Raw genomic sequence first — 27,852 nt, forward strand, 5'->3', positions numbered from 1 at the left:
TCCAGAGTGGGAGAAGTCTCCCTGTGGAGTCCCTGTGAGGACCCACAGTGGCAATCATGTGCTGAGCTCGCAGGACGGGGCTGGGGAGAGCCAGTGCATGGGGTGCAAGCTCTCCTCCTTTCTTGTCCAGACTGTCCCAGCTCAAGTCCTCCACAGCCTAGTGCCATGGACTACAATTGAAGGCAGCGGGAGGGAGGAGGCCCTTGCAGGCCGTCCTCAGGTCAGGGGGCTTCCTTTCTCTCTGTGGGGTCAGGTCCCTGGAGGAGAGGGCTCTGTCTTGAGGTGATATCTAGAAGACGGTGTGGGCCTCATGCTGCTGGAGGCTGGGGGTCATGGCAAGGCCCCCTACTTCCCCATATCAGGCTCTACTGTCCAGTACCTTGACCCCGGTTGTGGATTCAAGGCATTTAGCCACAGATTTTCAAAGGAGGTTGCTACAGTTGGGTCTGGAATGTTCCCCAAAGGCCAGATGTTAAAGGCCTTGTCTTAGCCTGTGGCACTACTGAGAGGCCGTGGAACATTTAGGGGGTGGGGCCTCATGAGAGGAAGTTAGGTCATTGGGATGTGTCTTTGAGGGGAAGATGGGGACCCTGCCCTTTCTCTTCCTCTCTTTTCACTTCCTGGCTATCATGAGGTGAGCAGCCTCCTCAGTTGTGTGCTCTGACCATGTTGTAGTGCTGCCACAGGCCCGGAGCAACAAGGGCCCGTGTCCATGGACTGAAACCTCTGAAACCATGAACCAAGATTTTAAACGTTTCCTGCTTATATGTTGTTTGTCTCAGGTAGTTTGTCACAGTAATGGAAAGCTGACTAACACAGAATCCTTACTTAGAAGTCCAGGGCCTCTGGACTGGTAAGGGGCAACCTAGTCTGAAAAGGGAGTTTTGTCCCAGTCTCCCCTCATCCCATAGCAGTTCTGGGACTTCTCTGTGGGACCACAGGTCCAGGAGTCACCTGACTAGCAAAATCAAAGTGAGGGCTGAGGCCCAGGCAGGAGTGGGGAGCCCCCTTCAGTGCATGCTCCTTCTCTTCCCCAAACCCTTATGAACTGTTATCACCCAGAGGTCCCAGTGGGGTGGGCCCAAACCCACTCAGCCCTAAGAGGCTGGGTTCCTGGGGTGGCAGTCAGGTCCCCAGAGGACTTACAAAGTAACCCAGCCCTCCTCCTCAATGCACGGTCACTGGGAAAGGTATGGTGTTAAGTCACCAACATAGGGACCACATTAAGGCCCTCAGAGGCCCCAAGATTGCAAGGATTCTGAGGCCTCCCATCAGTAAATCAGATTAAACCTGACACTGAAAGGTAAAATGGCTGTAAGGAAGTTGGTGGGTCTTCCCTCGGTTATCACATGGACACTTTCTGAAATGCCAGGTTCACCTGCACACGCCTGGCCCTGCCTTGCTGGCCCCTGCTTCCCTGGAGACCCTGGCAGAGCTGCACACAGGTGACTGTGAATGTGCTGCTGTGCTCCTGCGGGACTGTGCCCAGCAGCTCTGGGGAGGGGTAGGGAGGGGACCATGTGAACAGCCGGGCTCCAGAGGGCTGAGGGCAGTGAGTGCAGAGGGTGCTTGGAGTTTGTCTCAGAGGGCGAGGATGGGCGGGGATGGCGGGCTCACGAGGAGGCTGGGGGAGTCTGCAGTCTGTGCTTTCTCCCTGCTGGGGACAAGCTGCAGGAGGCCCACAGGACAGCCCAGAGAAGCTTTGCTGAGCTCAGCCATGGGGGGGGGGGGGGGCGGCAGAACACCCAGGCCCAGCACCGTGCCTCTCAGCTCACTGAATCAAAGATGGGGATCCACCTTTGCCGAGCCCCTGATGGCAGGTCTTGCATAGAGGGGGTGATGGGGTACAGGACAGGAACTGGGCTGGGACTTTTACATCCTGAAAGAAAGCCCAGCTTATCATCTGTCAGTCTATTATATGACTTTGGGACACTGAACTTTAAAATATCAAGAAAAGGCTAGGCACGGTGGTGCACGCCGGCCCTCCCAGCGACTCAGGAGGCCAGAGTAGGAGGACTGCAAGGTCAAGGCCAGCCTCAGAAACTCAGCAAGACCCCTGTCTCAAAATAAAAAAATTAAAAAGGAAAGGACTGGGGATGTAGCTCAGTGGTAAAGGCCGTCTGGGTCCAGTCTAGTACCAAAGAAGAAAGAAAACCCTCAAGCATTCACTCCTTGGTGGAGGGACGAGCACTCCCGCTAACCCTCTGTTACCAGTGGACACTCTGATGGGAGGGGTGGCCCAGGACTAGCCCCTGGAGAGGGACAGGAGGGCCACGCTTAGGGAGAGGTCGAGTGGGAGACCATGGGCACATGTCACAGTTGCGTCCCAGCAACCTCTACAGGCTGAATGTACAGAGCCCGAGGCCTGATTGACAGTGGTTCCCACAGACAGCACTCTAAAGTGACACTGAGGACCCGGGCAGCTGTCCTCCTGCCTTGTCCTCCACCGGTGGGTGCTTCCAACCAGCCTTGGTGGACAGCACCAGCCATCACCAGTGGCAGGGTGAGGTACCACCTGGCCCAGCGACACTCTCCCCATTCTCTGCAAGTCCCCTTCACTCCATCTCTGCGTCACTTCATTGTGACACCTGTGGCCAAGGAGGCCGTTCTGGAAAGAAGGCCAGACAGACCTTCCCAGCTTTGGGGACTTGGTGGCTCCCATACCACATCCACTTGGCTCACCTTAGACCCTCTTCCCAGACTGCCCTTTGACCCTCCTGCCTGCCGTCAGAGGCCTGGGTCTTACAGCCCCACCTCTCTGGAACCCCGCCATGCCCAACGGGGGCAAGCCACAGGGAGGGCTGGGGCCTGGGACATCTGCAGGCTCTGCCCAGAGACTCTACAGTTGAGTCCCAAGGCAGTGACCCGTGTACCCGCCTGGGAGGCTCCACCCACCCAGCATGGCCCCCGAGTGCCTCCAGGTGCAGGCCTACAGTTTCTGAAGGTTCAAGTTCAGGACGAGGCAAGACGTTGGTTGGGGCCTCTGGTGAGGGTGGCCCATCTTGGCAGGAGCATGCCATGAGCTCCAGCCAGGGAGCAGAGAGCAAGAGGACAGGCAGGGTCCCACAGTCCCTATGGAAGACACTCCTCTAGTGACTAAGGACCTCCCGCTAGGCCCCATCTCTTAAAAGTCCACAGCACCTCCCAGTACACCCCTCTAGGGACCAAGCTTTTGGGGGACACTCATCCAAACCTTACCAATGACCTCCTGAAGACCCCGTCCCCAGACACAGTCACATTGAGCATGAGGGCTTTAACTGAGACTCTGGGGGCAGGGGACAAAATTCAGAATTCAGTCTACAGGACGAGTGATCAGAGACTGAAGGGGTTGAAGGGAAGGGAGTAGGGACCGAGACAGGGCAGATGAGGTCAAGCCGGGGGACACTTATTGGCCTTAGAGATTTGTCAGCTTGGGGCCGCTGAGGAGCAAAGGGGGCCTGGTGTGTATTCAATGGCTCCTCCAGTGTCCCCGAAGTCTCCTCCAGTGTCCCAGGAAGAGGCTGGTGGGATCCAGGCAGAAGAGGTGGTGCTGGAGCTGGGCCTGGGTGGGGCTGTGGACACAGGAGAAGGGGTCAGGGGCAAGCCGTGGCAGGATGAGCTGGAAGGCCCCGGGGAGCAGGCTGGGGGAGGACCCGAGGTGGACAGGTTCCCTAAGTCACTCGCAGACATCCAAGTGCAGATGACCCCCGCTACCAAGGAGGGGATTCCTATCATCATTTCTCGGCCACTTCGGAGGCGTGGCCTTGTCAGCCTCATCTGCACTGTCCTGCTGTTACTGACTAGGAGTGTCTTTCGGGCGTCTGATCGTCTCCATTTCCTTCTCAGAAGTCGCCTGCTCTGGACATCTGTAAACTCCATGCGTTTCAAACTCTATGTTTTGTTGAACAGAAACCTCTCATTTTTATGTAACTGGGTTCATCAATTATTTTTTTTTCCTTTATGGTTTGAGCTTTTGAAGTTTTTTAAGAATTTTGTCTATACCTGTAGGTAACAAGAGACCCTTTGATTTTATTTTAACCCTATAGCTTACCTTTCGCATGGGGATCTTTAAGTCATCTTTTTTTTTCTTTTTTCTTTTTTTGCATGTGCTCTAAGGAAGAAATCTAGATTTACTTTCTTTATTTGGTGCTATCATGTTCCTAACACCATCTACTAAACAATCTGAACTTTTATAAAATTCCCCTCAATATTTGAGTCTCAAGACAGTAGAATGAATTGGACATAATTTTCCTAGTTCATATAAGAACACACGAACAGTGTAACTCCACGTCATGTGCAACCACAAGAATGGGAAGCTATACTCCATGTGTGTAATATGTCAGCATACATTCTACTGTTTTGTATATCTAAAAAGAACAAATAAAATTTTTTTAAAAAAAAAATACCTGAATCTCTTTGACCTCCCTAGTCTTTTTATTGGTGTGTTCCAACCAATTTTTAATTACAGTGACTGTGCAATATACATTATTATCTGATAGGGAAAACTCCTTCTTTTTTTCCAGGGATTGAACTCAGGGGTACTCAATCACTGAGCCACATCCCCAGCTCAATTTTGTATTTTATTTAGAGACAGGGTCTCCCTGAGTTACTTAGTGTCTCGCTTTTCCTGAGTCTGGCTTTGAACTCGAGATCCTTCTGTCTCAGCCTCTGGGATTACAGGCATGCACCACTGTACCCAGAGGGAAAAACTCCTTTATTCTTGCTTTTTAGGTTTTTGTGGGTTTGCTATTTTAAATTTTAATTTAATTTTTAATTTTAAAAAATTCTTCCATATACATTTCAGAGTTTATTTGCCAAAGTTCTCAAAAAATCCAACTGGACTTTTTTTTTTTTTTTAAGCAGTGCCAGGGCCTTGCACACGCAGGGGAGACCATCCAGGTGGTGATGGAGGCTTGGGCCTGGGTGGGCAGTCTGGAGGCAGGAGAAGGGTCAGAGGTGAGCACTTTACACCAAGCAACACCCCTGCCCTGGATTTGGGGATGGGGTGAATTGAATTTGCTTACAAAATACTTTAGGGGAGAAATGACATCTTTATAAAATTATATGACCTTATCTAAGGTGGGATGTCTAATTTATTCAGATTATCCTTCTATATAGAGGTCCTTTGATTTTTGGTTAATACTTAGATCCTTTTTTTGTTGCTAAGTGTTATCTTTTTTAGTTATTTTTTTCTAGGTGGTTATTACTGATGTAGAGAACTATTGAGTTTAGTAAATTTCTTTTGCATCGGACAACTCTACTGAACTCTCACATCTGTTGATTCTTTGGGTCATTGTAGGAACCCTATCACTGAAAATCATGTCAGATTTATTCTTTCCTTCCCAGTTCTTACACCATGCATTCCTTTCTCTAAGTTTCCTATTAGCATTGGCAGGACATTGTTTAGTGGTGATCATAGCCAATCTTGTCTTGTCCTAGATCTTCAAGAGAATGATCTAAGCTTTTGCCATTAAATGTAATACTTTCTGTACATTTTTTTTGACAATGTGATTTGTAAATATAAACTTCACAAGTTAGAAGTTCCCTTTGACCTCTAGATTGCTAGAGTTCTTGCTTGTTTGTTTTATTATAAATAGGTGTAGAGTTTATCCAATGCCTTTTCTGAGTTAAGATTTCCATGCAGTTCCCCCTTACCCTCTTCCAGGGGACACCTTCTTGATCACTGTGTACCTGTGCAGTTGGGCTCAGTGAGTCAGCATCTGGTTTAGGGTTTGCGTCTGTCTTTCAGAGTATGATGGGCATATTGCCCTCAGATGATTTTAAAATCAAAATTTCTGTATTGACCAGCAGATTCATAATTGGAGATCACTGATCATCCTTTTAAGAGCCATTGGAGTTAGTTCAAGGGAGAAAAGTAACAAAAGAAGTGAAGATGGAGAGATAAATATCAGAAAAAGATCGGAAGATGGATAGATAAAGATCGGAAAGTGAATCAAGGTAGTTTTGTCATCCTCACTTTTTTAATAGAGAAAAGAGCAGGTTTGGGATGTTTGTCTTGGTTTTTGCTTTTTGACTCTCAGAAGAGAGATTTTCTCTTCTGTTGTTCATAGGACATCCTCAACTTTGACTCATTTAAAACATCTTTCTTGTAGATTCTGTGTCGAAGGAACCGCTGAGCTAGAGCCAGTCCAGGGGCTGGGATTGTGGCTCAGTGGTAGAGCGCTCCCCTAGCACGGGCAGGACCCGGGTTCGATTCTCAGCACCACATAAAAATAAAGGCATTGTGTTGTGTCCATCTACAAAAAAAGATTCATTCTCTCTCTCTCTTTAAAAAAATAAATAAAACATCTTTCTTGATTCCTTTTTTACCCTTTATTCCTCCATTTCCTTCTCTTCTATAGGCACTTTTTCTCATTTTTATTTCATTTTAATTTTATCCAGTGTAGAATTCACCTTTTCTGGTGTTCAGTTCCATGAGTTTTGACAAATGCACAGTTGTGTGGCCAGGCCCACAGACAGGATGGAGAATAACCCTCCCATTCTTCCTTTGATGGTCAGCCCCTCTCTTGCCCTCCCCCACACACACCCCGCCAGGTCCCAGCAGCCACTGGACTTTTGCTTTAATTTTCTATGATTTTATCTTTTCCAGAATGTCATATAAATGGAGCCCTAAACTATTTAGCCTCATGTGCCTGGAATCTTTCTCTGATTTCTGCATTTGAAATTCGTTCCTGTTCTTGTGTGTCTCGGGAATTTGTCCTTCTCATCACAGTGTGCCACACTCTATTGGTGTGCTAGTTGGAGGACATTGGGCCACTTCCAGTTTGGGGCAATTATGAATAAAATCACCATAGATGAGGGCCTAAACGTGGTTGTGGAAATATCATAGGTTTTATTTCATTTGGATAAGTAACCGGGAGTGGATGGCTGGGTCTTATGGTAAGTGTGTATTTATAAGAAATTGGCAAGCTGGTTTCCAGAGGGACGGTGCCATTTTTCACCCCTGTCAGCAGAATGCACTGCAGTCGTTCTGCATCTGTACCACCCCGACACTATCAGTACTTGTTATTTAAACAATTCTAATAGGTGCATAGTAGTAATTCACTGTGGGCTTAATCTGTATATCTCTAATGGAAAGGGGTGCTAAGCATCTTCATATACTGTCCATATATCCTTTATAGCAAAGCGTTTGATCACGTCTTTTGCCCATTTATTAATTTGGGCTCTTTGTCCTCTGCTGAGTTTTGAGGGTTCTTTAATATAATCTGGATATCCTTTGTCGTATATGTGATTTGCAAATGTTTTCTCTCAGTCTGTGTTTACCTTTTTATTTAGCAATATATTTATTCTTCTCTTGCAAAATTGTTTTAACTATTCTAGTTCCTTTGTCTATGTAAATTTTAGAATACTCTATATGTACCAGAAAACTTGCTGGGATTTTAATAGGAATTGTGTTGAATCTGTAGGTCATTTGGAAGATAATTTACATCTTTATGACACTGAATCTTCCAATCCATGAACATAGTATACCTCTTCATTTAGTTAGATCTTCTGTGATTTCTTTCATCAGATCTTCAGTTTTACATACATGCACATGTTTTGCTAGATGTATTTTATTGGTGGGGAATGTGATTGTTCGTAGTGTCATTTTTAAAATTTGGTTACTTATTTTTTACATCAGTGGAAGAGTTTTATTCCAATTTACTTTGCAGTCAAAGAGAATTATAAGCTGTATTTAGTTCCTTACTTTTTAAAAATGAATTAAAATTTTAATAGAAATTATAATACATAATGAATTTGCAGATCAAAGTTGGGCTAATTGCTTGGAGAAAAAAAAATTTAAATTACAAACTTCTCACCTCCACACCAAGGATAACCTTGTAATTAATTAGTCATCATTCATGCTGTTGTGCAAGATACCACTGAGACTTGAATAAACAGGAAAACTGAAGAGTCCTCCAGTCACAGACCAGGGACCTTTATATGGCTTCTCATAGTGGTGGACGGCAGCATCATGGAAGAGTCATGATCATTTTCCATCTTTAATTTCTCTTACAAAATTTGTTTCTTAGCCATCCCACATCTGTTCATAAACAGGTTTGTCTCTATCCTAGCTAGCAATAGATTTACAGTTTCTGTCACCTAAAGTCATCTCCTCCAGCTCCTCTCCCAGCTGGAAACTAATCTCCATATCCTTAATCGTGCTTCATCTCCTTCCTGACTTAAAATTGCTGCCTAGTGGCAAAACCCACACCTAGAGCTTCCTGTCTGTACTCATCAAAGTTCAAGTGCCCTGGAGCTTCTAAGCAGCACAGAAAGACTCCATCATCCTTCCCCCTCCCCTCTTTAGCTTCAAAAACAGATAAAAGAGACATTATCACCACTACAATTCAGAAGACCCCTGGCATGGCTTGAATTTCCCCACCAAATCTCATGTTGAAATTTAATACTCCTGGTGAAGTTTTAGGAAGTACCCACTGGTACCATGAAGTGGCGATTGAGTCATCAGGGCTGTGCCCTCATAAATGGATTAATCTATTCATGGATCAGTGCATTAGTGGGTTAATGGGTTATCGAATGAATGGCTTCGTTATGAAAGTAGCTCTCTCTAGCTTGCTTGCTCTGTCTCACCTATGCCACCTTAAGACTCTGCAGAGTCCCCACCAAAAAGAAGGGTCTCACTTGATGTGTCCCTTGACCTTGAACCTCCCCGCCTCCACATCCATGAGATGAATAAATCTTTATTCTTTGTAAATTACCCAGTCTGCGGCTCAGGAGGCTGACGCAGGAGGATCGTGAGTTTAAAGCCAGCCTTAGTAACTCAGTGAGGCCCTAAGCAAATCAGTGAGATCCTGTCTCTAAATAAGATATAATAAAAGAACTGAGGATGTTGCTCAGTGGTTAAGCAGCTCTGGGTTCAATCACTGGTGCCAAAAATAAAAATAAAATATAAATTACCCAGTTTGTGGTACTTAGCTATAGCACTACAGTGCCATACAGCTTAGGGATTAAGACAACCCTTTTGCCTAAATTTTTTTTTCTGATTGTGCATTGCTCATGTGATTGATTTTTGTATGTAGACTTTATTGTGATCTTGTTAAAATCATTTATTAAGTTTTTTTTTTAATTTGGTTTGTAGATTTCTTGGGATTATCTACATAGGCAATCATGTCCATGTAGATAGACATCATCTGCAAGTAGGAGTGGTTTGGCTTTTTCTTTCTCTTTAGCTTCAAAAACAGATAAAAGAGACAAGAAAGGGGACCTTCAGTTTTATCACCCCTGCAATTCACTACACTTCCTTCCTCCCTCCTTCCCTCTTATTCTTTTTCTTTATTGCACTAGCTGGACTTTCAGTGAGTGAGAAGGACAGATATTCTTGCCTTTCATCTAATCTTAGGGGACAGACATTCAGTGTTTCACTATTAAGTTTGGTGTTAAATATAGTGAAATATAGATTTTTTTTTTTTTTTTTTGGTAGATGCCCTTTATCAAATTGAGAAAATTCCCTTCCAGGTCTAATTCACTGAAGTTTTTTTTTCCCCACATTATGGATGATCATGTCACATCAATTGATGTCTCCTTTAGACTATTAATATGGTGAATCCTATTGATTTGTTTTCAAATATTAAATCAGCCCCACATTCCTGGAAGACACTACTTGGTATGATGTATTGTTATTTTTATGCACACAAGGATTCAGGTTGCTGATATTTTGTTCAGAATCTTTGCACCTGTGTTCATAAGGAGGATCGACTGGGGCAGTTCATGTTATCTTTTCCATCTTGGGCAAACATGGGTAGTTTGTGCTTTTTTTATTCTTTATTTTTTTTATTTACTTATTTTTTTTACCTTTTTCTTTGACCAGGTCTGAGACGGCTCCCCCTCTGGCTTCTGCCTCAAGCCACCCGGTGGGGTATCGAGGTTTACACAATTATTCTTTATTTTTTTAGTTGTAGATGGACACAATATCTTTATTTTATTTATTTATTTATTTATTTTGCTCATTCTAGGTGAGCACTCTACCCCTGAGCCACAACCCCAGCCCCTAGTTTGTGCTTTTTGTGGTCTATTTTATCAAAATTGTTGAATTTGTATGCAAAGACTTGTTCACTATATTTTATTTGTATCCTTTCAATGTCTTGAAAATCTGCACTTATTTTCCTTGTTTAAATCCTGATATCAGTATTTTGTGTATTTTCTTTCTTTTTTATTCTTCCCAGAACAGCATCAGTTTTGTCAATGTTTTCATATTTTGGGTGCCTTGATATTCTCTATTTTTTATTTTTAGTTTCATTGATTTCTTTCTTCTATTTTCCTATTTTCATCTTTCTGCTTACCTTGTGTGTGTATTTCTCCTCTAGTTTTAGTTTCTTAGGTGGAAGTTTATATTCTTTGTTGGAAAATTTTCTCCATTTCTAAAATAGGCATGTAATGTTTTACATTTTCCTCAAAATACTGAGTTAGCTGCACTCACCAAATCCTGGATCTACCCTCCGCATAGATTCAGTTCAAAATATTCCTGTTAGTTTCCCTTTACTTCCTGCAGATGTGGATTTTCATTTCACATCATTTTCCTCTATCTCAACATGCTTCATTGAGCATTATTATAGTGAAGTTCTTCTGACAACAAATTCTCTATGATTCATTTATCTGAAAATGACTTTATTTCACTTTAAGTTGACCGACATTTTTTTCTTTCAGTAATTTAAAAGTTTGTTCCATTGATTTGACCTCCATCATTTCTCATGAGAAGTCACCTGTCTTTCTCGTTGCTGTTCTAGGTGGTCCCCCTCCTCACTGGCCACTTTTATTTATTATTTGATTATTTATTTTTAGGCTCCAGCAGACTTTATTAACTGAGTGCTCACAATGAATCAATTGCTATTCCAACTTTTCTCCACTCTTAATCCCTTTTAACCCTCACAGAAACCCAATGAAGTTCTTCCCATAAAAGTCTGGATTGTAATTTTTTCAGGAATAAATACTGAATAATATTTTAAGGTACTCAGTATGGTAGAGGACATTTGTGTTCTGTGCAGTATGTTTATGAGACTCCACCAAAAGAAGGTCGCTACTGGGACGGGGGAAGGTAGAGAGAACATTTGTGATTTTAGAATCAAAATTCAAGCATGATCACTAGCTACTTTAAAATTGCCCTTTTTTGTCCTTAATTTTCATCAGTTTAAGCATGGTGTTTCTTTTGATTTGTGTTTCTTGAGTTTCATTGAATTTCTTGGATTTGTAAATTGATATTTTTCAACAAATTCAGGGAAACTTTGGCCACCATTTCTGCAAACGTTTTTTACATCCTAGTTTCTTCTTCCTCTGCTCATGTTTTTTTGGGGTTTTTGTTTTTTGTTTTTTGTTTTTTGTTTTTTTAAGATCAGTCCTGTTATTTATGCGGTCTGGGCTGTCCTCAACTCTTGATCCTCCTGCCTCAGTCTCTCTAATAGATGGGATCACAGGTGTGCACCACCTCACCCAACCTGCTTGCCATTGAGACTCTGCATGATGTTCAAGTCTCTTTGACTTCAGTTTGGATGATATCTATTTCCTTGTAAGCTTACTGACTTTGTCTTCTGTCATGTGCATCCTAAATTAATCAAATGAATTTTTATTTTAGATTTTATTGTTCAGATTTAAAACTTATGTTTCATTCTTTTTTAAATAATTTTCCCACCAAGATCCCCATCTGTTGCTCTTTTCTTTCCTTTAGATCTTTCAACATGGTGGTAATGTTTGTTTTAAAGCTCATTTTAGTAATTCTAATAATAAGTCCAATTATGAAAATCTACTAATTTTGCTCACTCCTTTACCTTTTGATTATTATCACATTTCCATCTGCTTCTCATGTCTTTTTAATTTTTTTATTCTATGTTGGACATTATGAATGTTATGTCCTATGAAATTATGTTGTCTAAATTATATATCTTGATATAAATCTATTGAATTTTGGCTGACACTTAAGAAGTTACTGACAGATTTCTTGATTTTTTTTTTTTTTTTTTTTTTTTTTGGAACTGGGATTGAACCCAGGAACGCTTAACCACTAAGCCACATCCCTTAGCCCCTTTTTGTGTCTTTTTTTGAGACAGGGTCTGGCTAAGTTGTTTAGGGCCTCACTAAGTTGCTGAGGCTGGCTTTGAACTTGTGATCCTCCTGCTTCAGCCTCCTGAGACACTGGGATGACAGGTGTGCACCATGTGCCTGGCAGATTGCTTGATTTTTGTAGAATTTATTTTATGCTTCCTCCCCAGAGGAGGTTCGTATTTATTTTGTCCTTAGGTGTAAAGCAGGCTCTTCCTCAGGCAGGGTCCTCACTCCCAAAGCACAGCCTTTCTGGAATTTCATCTTGACCCCTGAGGTGTGGCATCGACATTCTGCCTGAGCCAGTTCCCCAGTTGGTCCCACCACTGCATGACTTCCCATGTGTCCCTGTGCCCCTCATCCCACCTTCCCCGGTCCCAGTAGCCACCTTCTCCTGGCCTGGTGGAGTCTCATCCTGCAGCCCAGCCTGTGGTCAAGACCCCAGGGGAAGTCCCACCCAGACTCCTGTGGCCACTCCTCCCCAGGACGCTGCTCGGAACACTCCACCTGCCTCAGTAGCCCCAGCTCCCCTCTCAGCCTTACCAGCTGCGCCTTAGCTCACGTCCCACTCCCTGTGCCACGGTCTGGAGAGTGTCTCCGGGCAGACATCCCAGGGGACTGCGGCCAGCCCTGTGCCGTCATCCAGCCCCGAGAACACTCTCGTCTCATATTTCCCCCAGTTCTGAAGTCGGTTGCGGTGGGAAGGTAAGTCTGCGCTCACGTCCTGTCACCACCGAAAGCAGGAGTCGCCTCAGTCTTTTCGCTTGTCTTTGTTTGTCAATTTGGGTCTGATTTGCATACCACAAGATGCACAGAGGCCTCAGTTCAGTCCCTGAGTTCGGACGAGCGTGCCCCCCACCGTCCCCTGCTGCGCTGCTTTCCATCACAGTGCCATTAGCGCCGCCTGTCCTAGGCCTTTGTATACACGGAGTCACGACGTGTAAACGCTTCCACGTCTGGTATCTTTCCCCCGGCACGATATTTTTGAGCGGCATCCACATTGTGACATGTATCAATGGTCCCTTCTTTTTTAAATGGAGACTAGTGTTCCATCACAATAAATGTGCCACACTTCCCTGCTTCTGTTGATTGGGTCAGTTCCAGTTAGGGACTGTTGGGAATAAAGCTGGGCTGGGGCTGGGGCTCAGTGGTAGAGAGCTTGCCTAGCATGTGTGAGGCACGGGGTTCCATCCTCAGCATAAATAAAATAAATAATAAATAAATAAATAAATAAAAGTAAAGGTCCATCAACGACCAAAAAAAAAAAAAAAAGAATAGGGCTGGGATTGTGGCTCAGCAGTATCAGCAGTAGAGCACTTGCCTAGCACCGGTGGGACCCAGGTTCAATCCTCAGCACCACATTAAAAAAAAAAAAGGTATTGTGTTGTGTCCATCTACACCTAAAAATAAATATTAAAAAAAAAAAAAAGAAGAAAGGAGGCTGAGGCAGAAGGATGGCAAGTTCAAGATCAGCCTGGGCAACTTAGTGAGACCCCGTCTCAAAATGAAAAACAGAAATGGCTAAGGATGCAGATCAGGAGGGTTTAAACCTCAGTACCACCAAAAAGTATAATAAAGACAAAATATAAAAAAGAATAGAGCTATTATCAGTATTCTTGAACAAGTCTTTTTGTGGAAGAATATTTTCACTTTATCTTTGCTTACCTTGTGTAAGTAGGTCAAGGATGATATGTGTTATAACTTTGTAAGAAACCACCAGGTAGCTCTCCAGAGGGTTGTGCCATCTCACACTGCCATCGACATCATGCGAGAGTTCCAGTTGCTTCACATGCTCACAGGGTGTTTTTAGAATTGTAGATGACTGGGCATTTTTGTGTTTTGAATTGGTTTAATTTATTCCTTTGACTGACACTGTCAGCACTTTTCTTGTGCTAATTGGCCTTTATATATCTTCTTTTGTGAAGTTCCTAGTCTTTTGCCTCTTTAAAAAATGGGAGGAAGTTCATTATATATTTTGGAAATGAGTCCTTTATGATCTGGCATCTGTGACCTGCCCACTGCATTTCTTGATGACTTGATTGGTTTCTCTCTGAGTGTGCCTGTTTTCTTTTCTTTTCTTTTTTAAGAGAGAGAGAGATTTTTTAATATTTATTTCTTAGTTTTCGGTGGACGCAACATCTTTATTTTATTTGTATGAGGTGCTGAGGATCGAATCCAGCGCCCCATGCCTGCCAGGCGAGCTCACTACCACTTGAGCCACATCCCCAGTCCTTTCTTCATTGTTTTCTAACCTTATTGTTACTATGTTCTTTATTCTACTTACTTTGAATTTTATTTGCTCTGGTTTTTCTAGATTTTAAAGCTTAGCTCTGGAAGCTCAAGGCATAGGGAGAATTGCTGGAGCCCCAAGATTGTGCCAATCTTCTTTTCCAGGGAAGGAATTTAAAACTATGCCATTTCCTCTAAGCACAGCTTTAGCTTCACCCAGCAAATTTTGATATGCTGTGTTTTTATGATCATTCAACTCAAAGTTCACCTTGCAGTTTTTCTTATGAGTTAGTTAGAAGTATATATTTTTTTTAATTTCCAAATATTTGAGATAGTCTGAATATCTTGTTTTGAACTTAACTTGTTGCCATTGTGGTCAGAGTCTGTTTTATTTCCCTGCATCTGGTGTACCTTGATGACCACAGAATGTGCTCTCAAAAAGAATGTGTATTTTACGTTTGTTCTATAAATATCAATTAGGCCAAATTGGTTGATAATAGCTTCTAAATCTTTCATATATTTACTTGTGCCCTTTACTGAAAAAGGATGTTAAAGTCTGCAGCTATGGTTAGGGTGTAATCTGTTTCTCCTTTTAGTTCTGAGTTTTTTGCTTCAGGTATTTTAAAGCTCTGTTACTGGGCGACTATATTATATTTCAGATTATTCCATCTTCTGGATGAAATGAATTTTGTATATCAGGAAATGTCCAGCTTTTGATTCTTTTCTCCACAGTCTGACTCTCAACCAGTCTGCATCTTCGTATTAAGGGCATCCTTTTTGTAGATAGCATGTAGCAGGATTTTGTTTTTTGATGCAATCTGAAGACTCTGCCTGTTAATGGAAGGATACACCTTATTTTTGGCATCCACCCACATGTTGCTCTGTGCTCATGGGATCACCTGTTCTCCCTGGCCTGGGTCCTCTGCATTTTGATCTTGCTCTGATAGACCACTGAGCTGTCTCCAACCTGCCCCCCGCCAAGACTGTTGCTGTGAGCTTCCTGTACAGACCCCCTTAGCTGGGGAAGAGCCTCTGGGGTGTGTCTACCCACAGTGGACTTGCTGACTACACGGTTTGCCTAGGCTCCCTTTGACTAGGGATTGCCAGACTTATCAACATGTCCATCTGGTAATGGGGATGATCTGGAAAGGAGGAGGGAAAGACGATGGGGAAGTGGGGAGAATTTCTGGAGCCCTATGGTTGAGTGGGTCAGGAGCCGAGACCCATTGCCCAGGCAGGAGGGTTTGCCTTCGCAGGGACAGAGGAAGGAGAGCAGAGTCTGGGCCCTGTGCAGGTAGGTGGGCAGGTGTGCTGGTAAGAGCTTGGGGAAATTCCTTCTGTGGTTTTTGTTTTCTTGATGAAGTAGGAATCAACCTGAGAGTAAAGATGGGGCGGAGGATGGAGACCTAAAGAGAAGGAAGACAGGAAGTAGTTGCCTTAGAGACTGGACTGTGCATGGACCAGGGAAATGGAGCAGGGTACTTTCCTGCTCAGGAGCCCAGCCCAGGGAGGCATCCTGGGCTCTGGTCCAACAGTGTGGGAAGTCCCTGAAGAGCGCCCCCTGCAGGGCACAGCAGGATGGGCTCTGCAGACAAACCTGGCTCACCATTCTGCATGGTGCAGGGGAAGCAGACGCTTTGCTTGGGGGGCCGTACCTCCCTGGCAGTGGGACAGTGACATTCCCATGTGAACCTGCTGCCCAACAAGGCATGGGGGCACGATGCTCTTTTGTTCACAGCTTTATTTTATTGTAAAAGTGACCATACCAAAAGAAATCAGGAAGATGTTAAAAAAAAAAAAAAAACCACGAATAGTAAAGACTGCTCAGAATTCCCTCTCCCCACTAAGGTAGTAGCCATTGTTCGTGTTTTCTTGTGGTTTCTTTTTTTAAGGAAAGGTCTGGTCCCTGCCCCATGGGTCTGGAGTTCTGGCCCCCTCCCCAAATGAGAATAACACCCCTGTGCAGATGTGGCCAAATAGCAGCATGTGAGCTCGCAGTGGGCCATGAGCAGCACCCCGACTCCTGCGCAAGTCGGGAGGGCCTCAAGGAAGGGTGGTCTAAGAAGAGGGTCTTGAAGGTCGAGGGTTCCTCGTGCCTAGTCTGCTGTCTTTTTCCTCCTGTCTCCCTTGATTAGTGCCTCTCCCACTGTGTGGCTGAGGGGGGGGGACACCCTGAGGGTGAGGCAGGCGGGGAGGCCCTGTCAGTGAGCAGGGAAGCTGTGAGGCACAACCCCCAAGCATGCCATTCTATCACGGTCCCTCCATTTGTTCAGTGCACAGCCTGCGTGACCATATATGTCATTCAAGGAGAGTCCCTCAATGCCCTGTTTCAGCTCATGCCCTGGCACCTGCCCATAGCACATGTCTCTCCCTCCTGGGTCTGTGTCCCTTCCAGATAGCAGTGACAGTGAGCTGGAACTGTCCACGGTACGCCACCAGCCAGAGGGGCTGGACCAGCTGCAGGCACAGACCAAGTTCACCAAGAAGGAGCTGCAGTCACTCTACCGGGGCTTCAAGAACGTGAGTGCTTCCTGTGCACCCGGGAGAGGCCCTAGGAGCCTGGCTGCTCAGCCCCATCCAAGCAGGAGGCACCCTGGCCCAGGGAACCTCCTAGAAACTTCTGCAAAGCATAGGGATACTACAGGGGCATTCTGGAACTCAGGTGTTGTGGATAGCTGCCTGGGGTGGGTAGGCCCCAGAGTGGGCGCTGTGACGGCCACTGTGCTCCTCAGCAGAACATGTGGAGCAGCTTGGCATGATGGGGCAGCCCCCACCCAGGGCCAGCAGGGCCTCAGCAGCGTGCAGCCCTCCAGGGGAGGAAGAGGCCAGGCGCTGTGGAATTGGCCCGGAGCAGGGATTGTCCAGGATGGCTGAGGGGGTGACTTCCCATTGCAGGAGTGTCCCACAGGCCTGGTGGACGAGGACACCTTCAAACTCATCTACTCACAGTTCTTCCCTCAGGGAGGTGAGTCCGGGGCGAGGTGGGCGGGGCTGCTCCAAAGCCCCGCCCCCACCCCATTCGCGGGGAGGAGACCCAGCTGCCACCCACACCCTGGTGCCACCGCTTGCCTTCTGGCGGCCTGGCACTGCTTCTGTCCCTTTTGAAGGGTCTCCTGCCCCAGGCAAAGCTGGGACCCCCTCCCAGGTGGGGCGGCCAGGGTGCGGGTGGGCCTGCAGGCATCCCATGTCCCCACCTAGCCTCACCCTTGCTCTCCCCAGATGCCACCACCTACGCACACTTTCTCTTCAACGCCTTCGATGCCGATGGGAACGGGGCCATCCGCTTCGAGGTAGGTCCCTGCTGGCCCATGCCACACACAGAGAAGGTCAGGGAGCTGGACCTTGCTGCCCAGGTCCCCTGTTCTGAGTCTTCTCCTCCATTCCAGGAGTTGGCTGCCAGCTCTGCCCAGCTGCTCCTACCTGGGCAGTGGCTGTGATGCATGTGAACGTGCATGTTAAGGGGTCAAGTGTGACGAGTCCTGGTGCTGGGTGTGCCCTGCTCCTAGTTACTGCCCAAGCAGGCCAGAAACATCTGGAGGACAGCCTGAGTGGGCCCCAAGCCATCCTCCCAGCTGGAGGCTGAGAGCAAGGCCCAGGGTTCCCCAGTGTGACAAGGGGAAGCCAGGCCCCGCCACTGACAGACAGTGTCCCCCAAGGGGCCTTGCCTGCTCTGCACCAGGGGCTCCTCCCAGGCCTGGCCACCAGGGCATCATTTGAGAGAGATCTCAGCTGTGGAGCCTGAGCCCCTAAAAATAGCTGCAGGCGAAACACTGAAACCTCTTCAGAGAGGAGCACCTTGCTGGAGGCAGCCTGATCGATCCCAGCCAGCTCGGCTTCCAGGGCCACAGACGCCACTGCCAGCAGCAGAGGAGCTCGGGGTAATAATAACCCCACGATAGCACCACCTGGTTTATTTTTACACTGTGTGCCGGCCACACACTGACACACAGGACAGATGGGCTGGGGCAGCCCCAGGCCTGGGCCTTGCTCTGTGACCACAGCCCCCCCCCACCTCCGGACTTGCAGGGCTTCCGGCCTGTGTGGCACCCGGCGTTGGCATCTCCTTTATTTTCAGCATCACCCAAATACCACTGCCACAGCACAGGGAGGATCCAGTCAGCCTCAGAGTGATGGGGGTCCCTGGTCTCCTCCTGCCCGTCCCTGGTGGCCAGTTTCCCATGTGGCCTCTCAGAGGCAGCGGGGACCTCTGGAGGAAAAGCAGAGGAGGAGAGAGCCCAGAGCCAGGGCCCAGCCAGGCGTGGCAGGACGCAGTTTTCTTGTTCAGAAGTGGAACGGCTTAGCAGGGCCCTGTGCTGGGGAACGCTCAGGAGGGTCATGGCCACACTCCCCCCAGGGAGGTCTGGGGTCCTTGGAGGCAGTCTTTGTGGGAGGTCTGTCAGAGGCTGAGACGGAGCTGGTGCGGAAGCCGCCCTGCTGGGCACTGTAGAAGGCCGTCCTCCTGGTGTCTTTTTGAGGGCTCCATGCACGTCTCTGCGGATGAAACCATTTCCCTGGCTTCATGTGGAACTCCCCAGGAGTCTCCTGACATCAATGCTCACCCCCGGGAAGCCATGCTCAGGGAAGGAGAGGGCACGCGGCCCTCCTCACTTCCAGGCTTCCAGAACCTTCCATGCACCCCTAAAATGGAAAGTCAAGTTGGCTTATCAATACTTACGATGACCCCCGTCCTTTCTGAGTGTACTTGGGGACAAGACACACATTCATTACAGTTTACTGGGATAATGAAATAGTGTAACTTCTCTGCCTTCCCCAAAATGAACACCAAAAAAGGAAAGAAACCTCAGAGCCAGCAAACCTCAGATGCAGTCCCCTTCCCTGCCTCGGGGTCTGGCACCTGCTCCGGTCCCAGCAGCAGGGAGCCTGGTGTGGGCCTCCCTTCCACCCCCCCGCATCATCAGGGCCTTTCTAACTCAGCTGGTTCACCTGGCCAGAAAGGCACAGAGCTTTCTAAACAGTTCTTCTTGGCTGGTGCGTCTCGGTACCCAGGATACGGGCGGGCCACCGAGGGTGGATGTGTCCTTGGCTGAGCTGTGCCTTTGGAAAGTGCTGGCCAGGACCAGCCTGGAAGGCATGGGCACCTCTCTGTTCCCACCCCTGCAGTAAACCCAGCCAGGCTGGGCATCCCTGGTCATGATGAGTGTCATTGATGAGGGCAGCCAGCCACCCCGATAGTCACCCTTGGCCCCCCACTGCCAGCCAAGCACCTGCCCTGGGCTCTGCCACGCACCCTCCTGTGTCCCCTGGGTCTAGGGGACACCATAGGAGCCCTGTACCTCCCTGGACACGGCCTCAGAGATAGTGGCAGAGCAGGGGCTGTGATATGACAGGATTCCTGGGTGTTGGTGACCAGAACAAGGAGTTATAACTGATGATGGTCACACGAGAAACTGTGCTGTGTGGCCCTGAACTTTAGAACAGCAATGCACTCTGAGTCAGCTTTTTCCGCTGCTGTGACTAAAGGACCCGACCAGCTCGACTGTAGAGGAGGAAGAGTTTATTTAAGGGCTCACAGCTTCAGAGGTCTCAGTCCATAGAAGCCTGGCTCCATTCCTCAGGGCTGGCGTGAGGTTGAACATCATGGCGGAAGAGCTTGGCAGAGGGAAGAGGCTCACGTGGTGATCAGGAAACAGAGAGACTCCACCCGCCAGATACAAATATATACCCCGAAGCCACACCCCAATGCCACCTCCTCCAGCCACACCCCACCTGCCTTCAGTTACCACTCAGCTAATCCCTATCAGAATTGATTCACAGATTGGGTGAAGACTCTCACAACCCAGTCACTCCTCCTCTGGACCTTCTTGCATTGTGTCACACATGAGCTTTTGGGGGACACTTCACATCCAAACCATAACACCCCCAGACCTGGGCTAGCCACACTCAGGGTCACCTGCGTATTTCCTTTACAAATGAGGCCCGCCAGTGGCCTGGCAAAGGACATTGCCACCTCCATCTCCTAGTACTGTCACCCCTAAGGGACACAAGTAGGCACACTTCTTGGTTGTTAGCAGCGGGCCATGGCAGAAGGTGGTGCTGGAGCCCCCAGGGCCCACCTTAGAAGCATGGCTGCTAAGCAGGCCCCACACCGTGGCCTCCCATGGCAGAGCTTGTGGGCCCCGGGAGGGTGTGTGCTGGGAATTCCTCGTCCTGTTTGAGCCTGTCGTCCACCGTGGCATGCTGGGCAGCTCCTCCTGACCCTCTGGTTCAGAGGTGCATCCTGGTCCTCTGTGGGGGGTGGGCAGCCGGGCCTCCCCAGGCCACGCACCCCACTCTCTACTCTCCAGCAGGCTGCAGCTGGCACTGGGTGCCCAGCGGAGCCTCACAGGGACCCACAGACTTTCTCCTGGCCACTCTTTCTTCCTGATCTCTGACCCGCGTCCCTCTTTCCTTTTGTTACAGAGCTGGGGCCTTTGGAGAAACTGAGGCACCACGAAGACCCCCACTGCAAACCCCAAGTCTTGCAACCAAGTCAGAGAAATTTCAGATATGTCACTCAGAGTGACAGGCATGAGTTTACTAAAGGGGTAGGAAAAGCGAAAGGGGACACCCTCAAGGGAGAGAGTGGGTGGGTCCTCTCAGAGAGGAGAAGGTCAGTGTGCCTCTCCCAAACTCCAGTTTTATTGGGGATCCCAGAGAAGTTTCCAGAGAGTTCCACCCAGGTCCACCTCTTGACTTTTGACTGACAGCAGGGTGACATCAGGCTTTCAAGTCCCCACTGTCATGGCAAGTCTAGGTCACCTTGGCCCATGCTGAGCGGCTCTAATTGGATTCTTAACCATACATTCTTACAGATTTTATGGTTAGGGGGAACTCTCTTTATTCCCCAGAGTTTCAGGATCTGGTCACAAAAGTCCCCCCTTCAGGGTAAGGTGGATTCCTCTTGAGGTCAGGCAGAGCTTCAGGTGAATTGCTTCTTGGAAAAGAAATCATGTAGGGGTCAGCACAGTGGGGCCACTGTACGGAATTATTCTTGTAACCTCAGGTTCCACCACTCACATCTAACAAGAGGACCCACCCTCTCCCTTCAGGGGGTCCCTTGCCCTTTTCCCTATCTCATCCATAAACTCATGCCTGTCACTCTGAGTGACACGTCTGAAATCTTTCTGACTTGGCTACAAGACTTGGGGTTTGAAGGGGGGTCCCCATGGTGCTTCGGTTCCTCGGAAGCCCCCAGCTCTGGACCCTCTGGTTCTCCCTGGAACGCCCGCAGGCCTGGCACCAGAGGGGCCCTCGCAGTCCTCCTTTCTGTTTTCCAGCTCCTTCTGGAAGGCCCCACTGGCCCTTCCAACCTCCTTCTGAGTCTGCCATCTTGCTTTCTTATTTTTAATTCCCAAGAGCTCTTTCTTGTTTCCAATTATACCTCTTTTTTTTTTCCCAATAGCCTCCTGTTCTTATTTTAGGGAGACAAGATTTCTATTCTCTTTTGCTAATTTTTTCTCCTATAATCATCATTGTCCATCCAAATTCTTTTCCTCTGTTCCCCTTAGTTTTTCCCTCTGGTGGAACAGGCTTTCTCAGACCCAGAAAATCTGACACTTGAGTGGAGACTGAGTCCTCTGATGTGCTGCAATTAGCCACCTGCACCCCCACTCCCCAGGCAGAACCCCTTTCTTTTGAGCAGCCCCAGAGGGGCAGGGGGCTCAGCCTTCTAACCTTGCAGAAGGTGGGCGCAAAGACGTGCCCCCGTCAACTGCCATAACCAGTTGGTGTTTGCACATGGAAGCCGTGTGAACAGCCATGTCTGTCACCTTAGTAATGCTTCCTGGGTCTGCCCCACAGGCGATGGCAGCACCCAGGCGGGGGACACAGGCCCCGCTGGTATAGGCACATGTGCTCACACATGTCAACCAAGAGGGACGGCGTCCTCCCCATTCTCATGGAGACACCACCTCTGCAGGAGAGCTTCCCAGTGAACAGGAGAAGGAATGGGGTTTGGGTGGTCACTCCTGGCCCTCCTCTCCTCTGCAGGACTTCGTGGTCGGGCTCTCCATCCTGCTGCGAGGGACGGTACACGAGAAGCTCAAGTGGGCCTTCAACCTCTATGACATTAACAAGGATGGCTACATCACCAAGGAGGTACCTGGTGGCGGGCCAGGCCCTCTGCCCTCGTCCCCATCACCACTCCCCTCCAGACTGCTCTTTCCACCCTTTCTCCTGGTGGCTCTCTGTGGGTGGCCCTCCTGTCCCCCATTCAGTCCTGGATGCCTGGGCATACAGTGCGGCTTCTACCACACTTCTTGATCCAGCCCATTACGCGTTCTTGGTCATCTCTGCTACAGAGAGGGTCAGGGCAGACGTAGGGGACGTGGCCTTGGCCCCTCCCAAGAGAGACGGTCAGTGTGGTCTCTTAAGGCAGAAGTGTAGACAGGACCAGACCTTAAAAAAAAATAATTGCAATACCTTTTTTTTTTTTTTTTTTTGTATCTGAAGTAGTTGGTACAATGTCTAGCTTCCAGAGTGGCAAATGACAATCTCTGTCAAACCTCTCAGAGAGTCAGGAGCTGGTGCTGGGTGACCATGAGGGTAGGCTGGTCTCTCTGTGGCTCTCGGGGCCTCTCTTGCTCCTTCACCACCCGCTAGAGGTGGTAACTGTCCTATGAAACAGCCCCTTCTCCTGGGGTCCTCAGATCCTCTAGGTACCCCCGCCGGCTCATGCCAGCCCTTCTATGCCCTGCCTTCCAGGAAATGCTGGCCATCATGAAGTCCATCTATGACATGATGGGCCGCCACACCTACCCCATCCTGCGGGAAGACGCGCCTCTGGAGCACGTGGAGAGGTTCTTCCAGGTGGGCGGCGCCTGCCCTGGCACCAGGGGAGGGAGCCCAGCGGAGGGAGCCCAACTTGCCCCAGGGCATCCCTGGGCCACCCACCTGCCCTTGCTGGGCCTTCCCACTCCCCCAGGGGTGTCCAGCTTGACGCCCCAGTTGGCTAGTGGTCACTGTTCCCTGAGGAATGGCCCCACAGAACCTCATCTCAGGCAGGCTGGGCTGGGGCTTGTGGGGCAGCCGACGTGCCCACCATGCTCTGGCACCTTGTGGGAGCACTTCCAGCAACTTCCGAAGGGACCTGGAAGACGGGTGACCTTGGGGCCCACGTGGCAAAAGGCGCTGCAGGCCCTGGCTCCCACTCACAGGGGCTTCTAGACCCTCGCCATTCTGGGTCCTGTCGCTTGCTTCCTCTGCCCTGGGTGCACCGGGGGGTGAGGCCCAGATGAGTAGGGAGAATGAGGGAGGCAGAAGCCCAGATGGGTCTTCCGGAAGCAGTGGAGCACGCAGGTGTCAGACACTGGAAAGGCCAGCCCTGGGGTGGACAACAGACACACCCAGGGCAGGGGAACAAGAACACACTGGGGTGCAGGGGGCTTCCACCCCCCTGCCATGGCTCCCTCAGGCTGGAATCAAGGGCTGTCCCTGGTGAGGGACAGAGTCACCTCGGATATGACTTGGGTTTCAGAAAATGGACCGGAACCAGGATGGGGTGGTGACCATTGACGAGTTCCTAGAGAGCTGCCAGAAGGTAGGTGGGCTGGGGACCAGGCATCCGGGGAAGAAGGTAGGTGGGCTGGGGACCAGATGCCAGGGGGAGGGTGACCTGGGCTCTCACCTCATACATGTCCTGGTCCTGCCCCTGTGGGGGCCCAGGGAGAATGCCATCAGCATCCTGGGGACCCTCCCAATCACTGGCCTGCTCCTGCCAGCCCATCGCCCACCTGTGAAGACCCTCCCTCAGCCCTCCCTCCTTGAACCTCAAATCAGAGTGGGCAGAGGTAGACCAGCAGGAGGGTGATCAGCCCAGCAACCCTTGGGACAGGGCCGATGGGGAAATGAACCCAGAGCCCTTCCAAACCAGCAGCCAGCCTCCCTCAGAGACCCCCCACCCGGGCAGGATGCTGGGTCCCCACCAGCTCACAGCAGCTCTGCTCCTCGAGTGGCTGGCCTCTTGGTCACCCAGCCTCTTCAGGATGTGCAGCCAGGGACTTCTCTGTGAGTCTGTCGGGCCTGAGAGCTGCAGACAGGCTGTGCCGGGACAGCAGGGGTCTCCGCTGCCCTGTCTTTGCTCCTCAGCACCCCACCCACCCAGCGAGATAGCATCGCTGGCTTGACTCCACCTGGGTGGGTGGGCTTGGGGACCCCTCTCCCCTGCCCTGTCCACCCAGTGCCTGACCAGGTCACTGCTCTCTCCACGCAGGATGAGAACATCATGAGCTCCATGCAGCTGTTTGAGAACGTCATCTAGGAAGTGTGGGGGGAAACCTGGGTGGCTGCTGCCACTTCACCCCCAGGAAACTCAATCCTGCCAGGAGCAGCCTCCATGACAAAGTTTTTTGTAATATATTTGCAAAAAGTGAACAGTGTACTCCTGACACACACACACACACACACACACACACACACACACACACACACACGGTTCCTTTGGGCTGGCAGAGGGTGGTGGAGTCAGGAGGGGCTCAGCCCCCACCAGCCAGTGTCCTTAAGAGCCTTGGGGGTGGGCAGTCTGGTCTCCAAAGCAAAAACCCCTGTGAGCCCCTGAGACCTCCCCCATCCCGCCTCCCAGGGGCCTGGCCGCAGCACTCCTCTGGCCTCCCCCAGACACTCCTGGCCTCCCAGAAAGCCTCACTGCAGGACCCTGGAGGGCCAGCTGGTGGGGAGGGGCTCTAGCTAGGGAAGAGATGGTCAGGGGGCGGAGCCTGCAGCTTTCTAGAACCACTTCCCTGAGATCCTGAGACCCTGTCATTCCACCCACCTGGAGGAGCTGGGGCTGTGCCAGGCCACCCACTGTGAGGCTAGCTCGGTGAGGGTCCTGGCCTCGCTCTCTTTCATGCCAGGAAGCAGCTGGGGCTCTTGCCTGGGGGTTGCTTCTTGGAGTGTCAGAGGGGGGAACTGTCTGTCCCTCCGCCAGGCAGGAAGAAGCTTCCCTGAACCCGTTCCTGTCTGGATGGGAATGCAGTGGGTGCCCATCGTCCCCGCACCAGGCTGTTCTCACCTCGGTCCTCACGTCCTGGGGGAGTCATGTGGCAGCCAGGGAGTGGGCGTGCTGGGAGAGGTTGGGCAGGGACTTCCCTCCTCTCCTGCTGCCCCTGCCCCCTGGCCCGGCAGCTTGGCTGCGCGCCCCACTGGAGCTCTGTGGCCACCCTCACCCAGCCCTGTACACAAAGCACAAGCTCCCTGCGGCTCAGGCCACCCCAAGGGGAGCCAAAGACACTCTGCTTTTGGAGGCCAGGCGCTCCTGGCACGCTGAGCTCTGGGTCCCAGCAGCCTGGATGAGGGCGGCTCTGGGGAACCAACTCAGGGGTCCCCTCTGTGCCTCAGAGCCATGGGGTCTTGAAGCCCATTCCCAGCACAGCTCACCAACACTCACAAGCACAAACCCAGGGACTCCGCTGGGCTGGGCTGGGCTCCGCCCTGGGGATGAGGCTTGTCAGCAAGGCAGGGGCCAGCCTGGAGCACTGGGAGTCGGTGGCTGGTTGACAGAACCTTCAGGAAGAGAGAGGCTGCTCCCACCTGCCCAGGCCTCCCTGAGTAAGAGCCCTGTCCTGGGCAGCACGGGCCTCCAGGGACATTCCCACACAATACATTCCATCCAACGGCTGCTGCCCCCTTGGCTCAGGCCTGGCTCCAGGAGTCCCTGGGTGTCCCCAGGAGGCTGGCCCAGGGTGAGCAGGGCCCTCAGAGGAAAAGTGGGCCTCGCCCTCAGAGTTGCACTGACACCCTGTCTCCCGTCTGACTGGGGTCCCCTCCCCTCCAGGAGGGCATCTGCTTCCCTGGCTCAGGGATCCCTCCCCTCCCAGGCCCGGCCCTTCTAGCTGGTGTGGCTGTGCGTGTGGGGGCCGAGGCCACAGGAGAGGGTCACCGCAGTACCCTTGCCCCTTTGGCCTCGTGGCTGCACGTCCGCCAGGAGGGGTCTGTCTCCCACGCTGGGACGCAGGCTGCGGCATGTCTGCATGGCAGAAGCGCCTCCCTTGGGCACGGCCTGGTGGCCCCTGTTCCCAGCACCCACCCACATTCTGTCCTGTCTATTTTAATAAAATAAACCTGAGAAAGGACAGGGACTCTCGCTGGCTCTATCTATCTCGACTCTGAATGTGGGCCGTTTCTGCTGCTCCCAGCCATGGTTCACGCTGTGCTGATGAATGTTGGCAGCTGGCTCAGTGGGAGGGACACCCCTGAAATCCCCAGTTCCCAGGGTGATGTCACCAAGGCCCAGTCTGGAAGAGACAGGTGTCCTTGGTGGGCCTGGGGACCCTGTTGCAGAGCCAGCCCCAGAGCCTATACGCGAAGCCAGAGGAGTAGAGTGATTTCTGGAGGCTTCATCCCCAGGATTCCTTTGTTTCCAGGAAAGTCAGTTGTGGGTGTCCCCGTGGCTGGAGGGTGCAGGTCACAGGGCAGATGGGAGCAAAGGAGCCCCAAGACACCTTCCTTTCCTGATGTTTATTTTCGAGAGTAAACTCAAGGGTTCTGCCAGGGGACAAGACAGAAATGAGGGGAGAGAGGGGACTGAGCCAGGCCCCGGCGTCAGATGGATAGCCAAACCAATGTCCCTGCTGTTGTTTGAAGCCACTACCTTTGGGATCAGTTTTGACATATAAGTAGATACTGGAATAACAAATCCAAAAACAAAAAAACTTTACACTCATTTTATGAGATGCACAGAAGGCATGGATACGTTCGCCCCTCCCCTGTCCATGGTCACATTGGGAATGGGAAGGAGGTCACCTTACTAACAAAGGGTCCCCGGCAAAGCACGCAGCACACAGCCCTGGGTGTACAGGGTTCATCCCTGAGGGCAGACGCTGGTCAGCAGACACAACTGAGGCCAGGCGCTGGGGTAGACTGCCTTGACCCAGACCAGTGAGGACAGAATGGGGACTCAGCTCTGGCTGACCCCAAGCCTGTGCTCTTTCTGTACCAAGCAGGTGGGGGCGGGTTCAGAGTGACAGACAGGATGTGGACTTAAGTAGCTGTGACAAACACAGGCTATCTCTGGTCTCAGGGGCTCAGAGATGGTGGTGGCTGAGTACCCAGCTGGACCAGGTGCCAGGGGCAGGTGTGACAGGTGGACTTGGCCCCTAGTAAGTGGTCCCACTGGGAAGAGGGACTAGAATGAGGGCTGTGGGGCAGTTCTAATGACCCTGCATCAGCTCTGAGTGCACAGGGCCTCCAGCAGCTCACACACGTCCTTGTGACATGGTCATCAAGGGTAGTGACTCTGAGGCCAGTCTGCTAGGACTCAAACCCCAGCTCAGCAGGCACTCACTGTGTGACCCTGGGCTATTTGCACAATCTCTCTGTGCCTCAGTTTCCTCCTCTGCGAGATAGACATACATAGAACAAGTGCTAAATGAGGACATGTTCCGGTACCAAATTCAGCTCCCACAGAGGGCTTGGGCCACCTGGGTCCTGGACACGCTCTGCTCCGGGCGCTGCTTCTGTGCAACTTGTCTGCTGTCTGCTTCGGCCTTTCTGGTGCCGTGTGCAGAGTCTTCCTGCTCCACAGATGCTCTTTCTCTCTGGAGGGCAAGCTCCCCTTGACCCCCAGGACCCTGATGACCTGAAGACTGCCCTTCCTGC

The 27,852-nt window shown here is 50.1% G+C and overlaps 1 protein-coding gene across 2 annotated transcripts in view; it reads left to right on the forward strand.

The window, feature by feature from the left end:
• The window catches only part of KCNIP3 (potassium voltage-gated channel interacting protein 3), a gene marked incomplete at its 5' end in the record, with an annotated part of 77,074 nt that extends 50,747 nt beyond the window's left edge, over nt 1-26,327 (forward strand). The window contains 7 exons of one of the 2 annotated variants that reach the window (XM_081265500.1): nt 16,659-16,779; nt 17,155-17,224; nt 17,479-17,549; nt 22,249-22,356; nt 22,963-23,067; nt 23,735-23,797; nt 24,470-26,327. In XM_081265500.1, coding sequence (XP_081121626.1) covers nt 16,659-16,779; nt 17,155-17,224; nt 17,479-17,549; nt 22,249-22,356; nt 22,963-23,067; nt 23,735-23,797; nt 24,470-24,517 — 586 coding nt within the window. In that variant the 3' untranslated portion in view covers nt 24,518-26,327. Of the gene's footprint in view, nt 1-16,654; nt 16,780-17,154; nt 17,225-17,478; nt 17,550-22,248; nt 22,357-22,962; nt 23,068-23,734; nt 23,798-24,469 lie in introns of both variants that reach the window. The other variant, XM_081265501.1, reaches the window with a different exon arrangement.
• Nucleotides 26,328-27,852: the final 1,525 nt, after the last annotated feature.

The sequence above is a fragment of the Spermophilus citellus genome (assembly GCF_964194105.1).
Source record: "Spermophilus citellus genome assembly, chromosome: 13".
Taxonomy (NCBI): domain Eukaryota; kingdom Metazoa; phylum Chordata; class Mammalia; order Rodentia; family Sciuridae; genus Spermophilus; species Spermophilus citellus.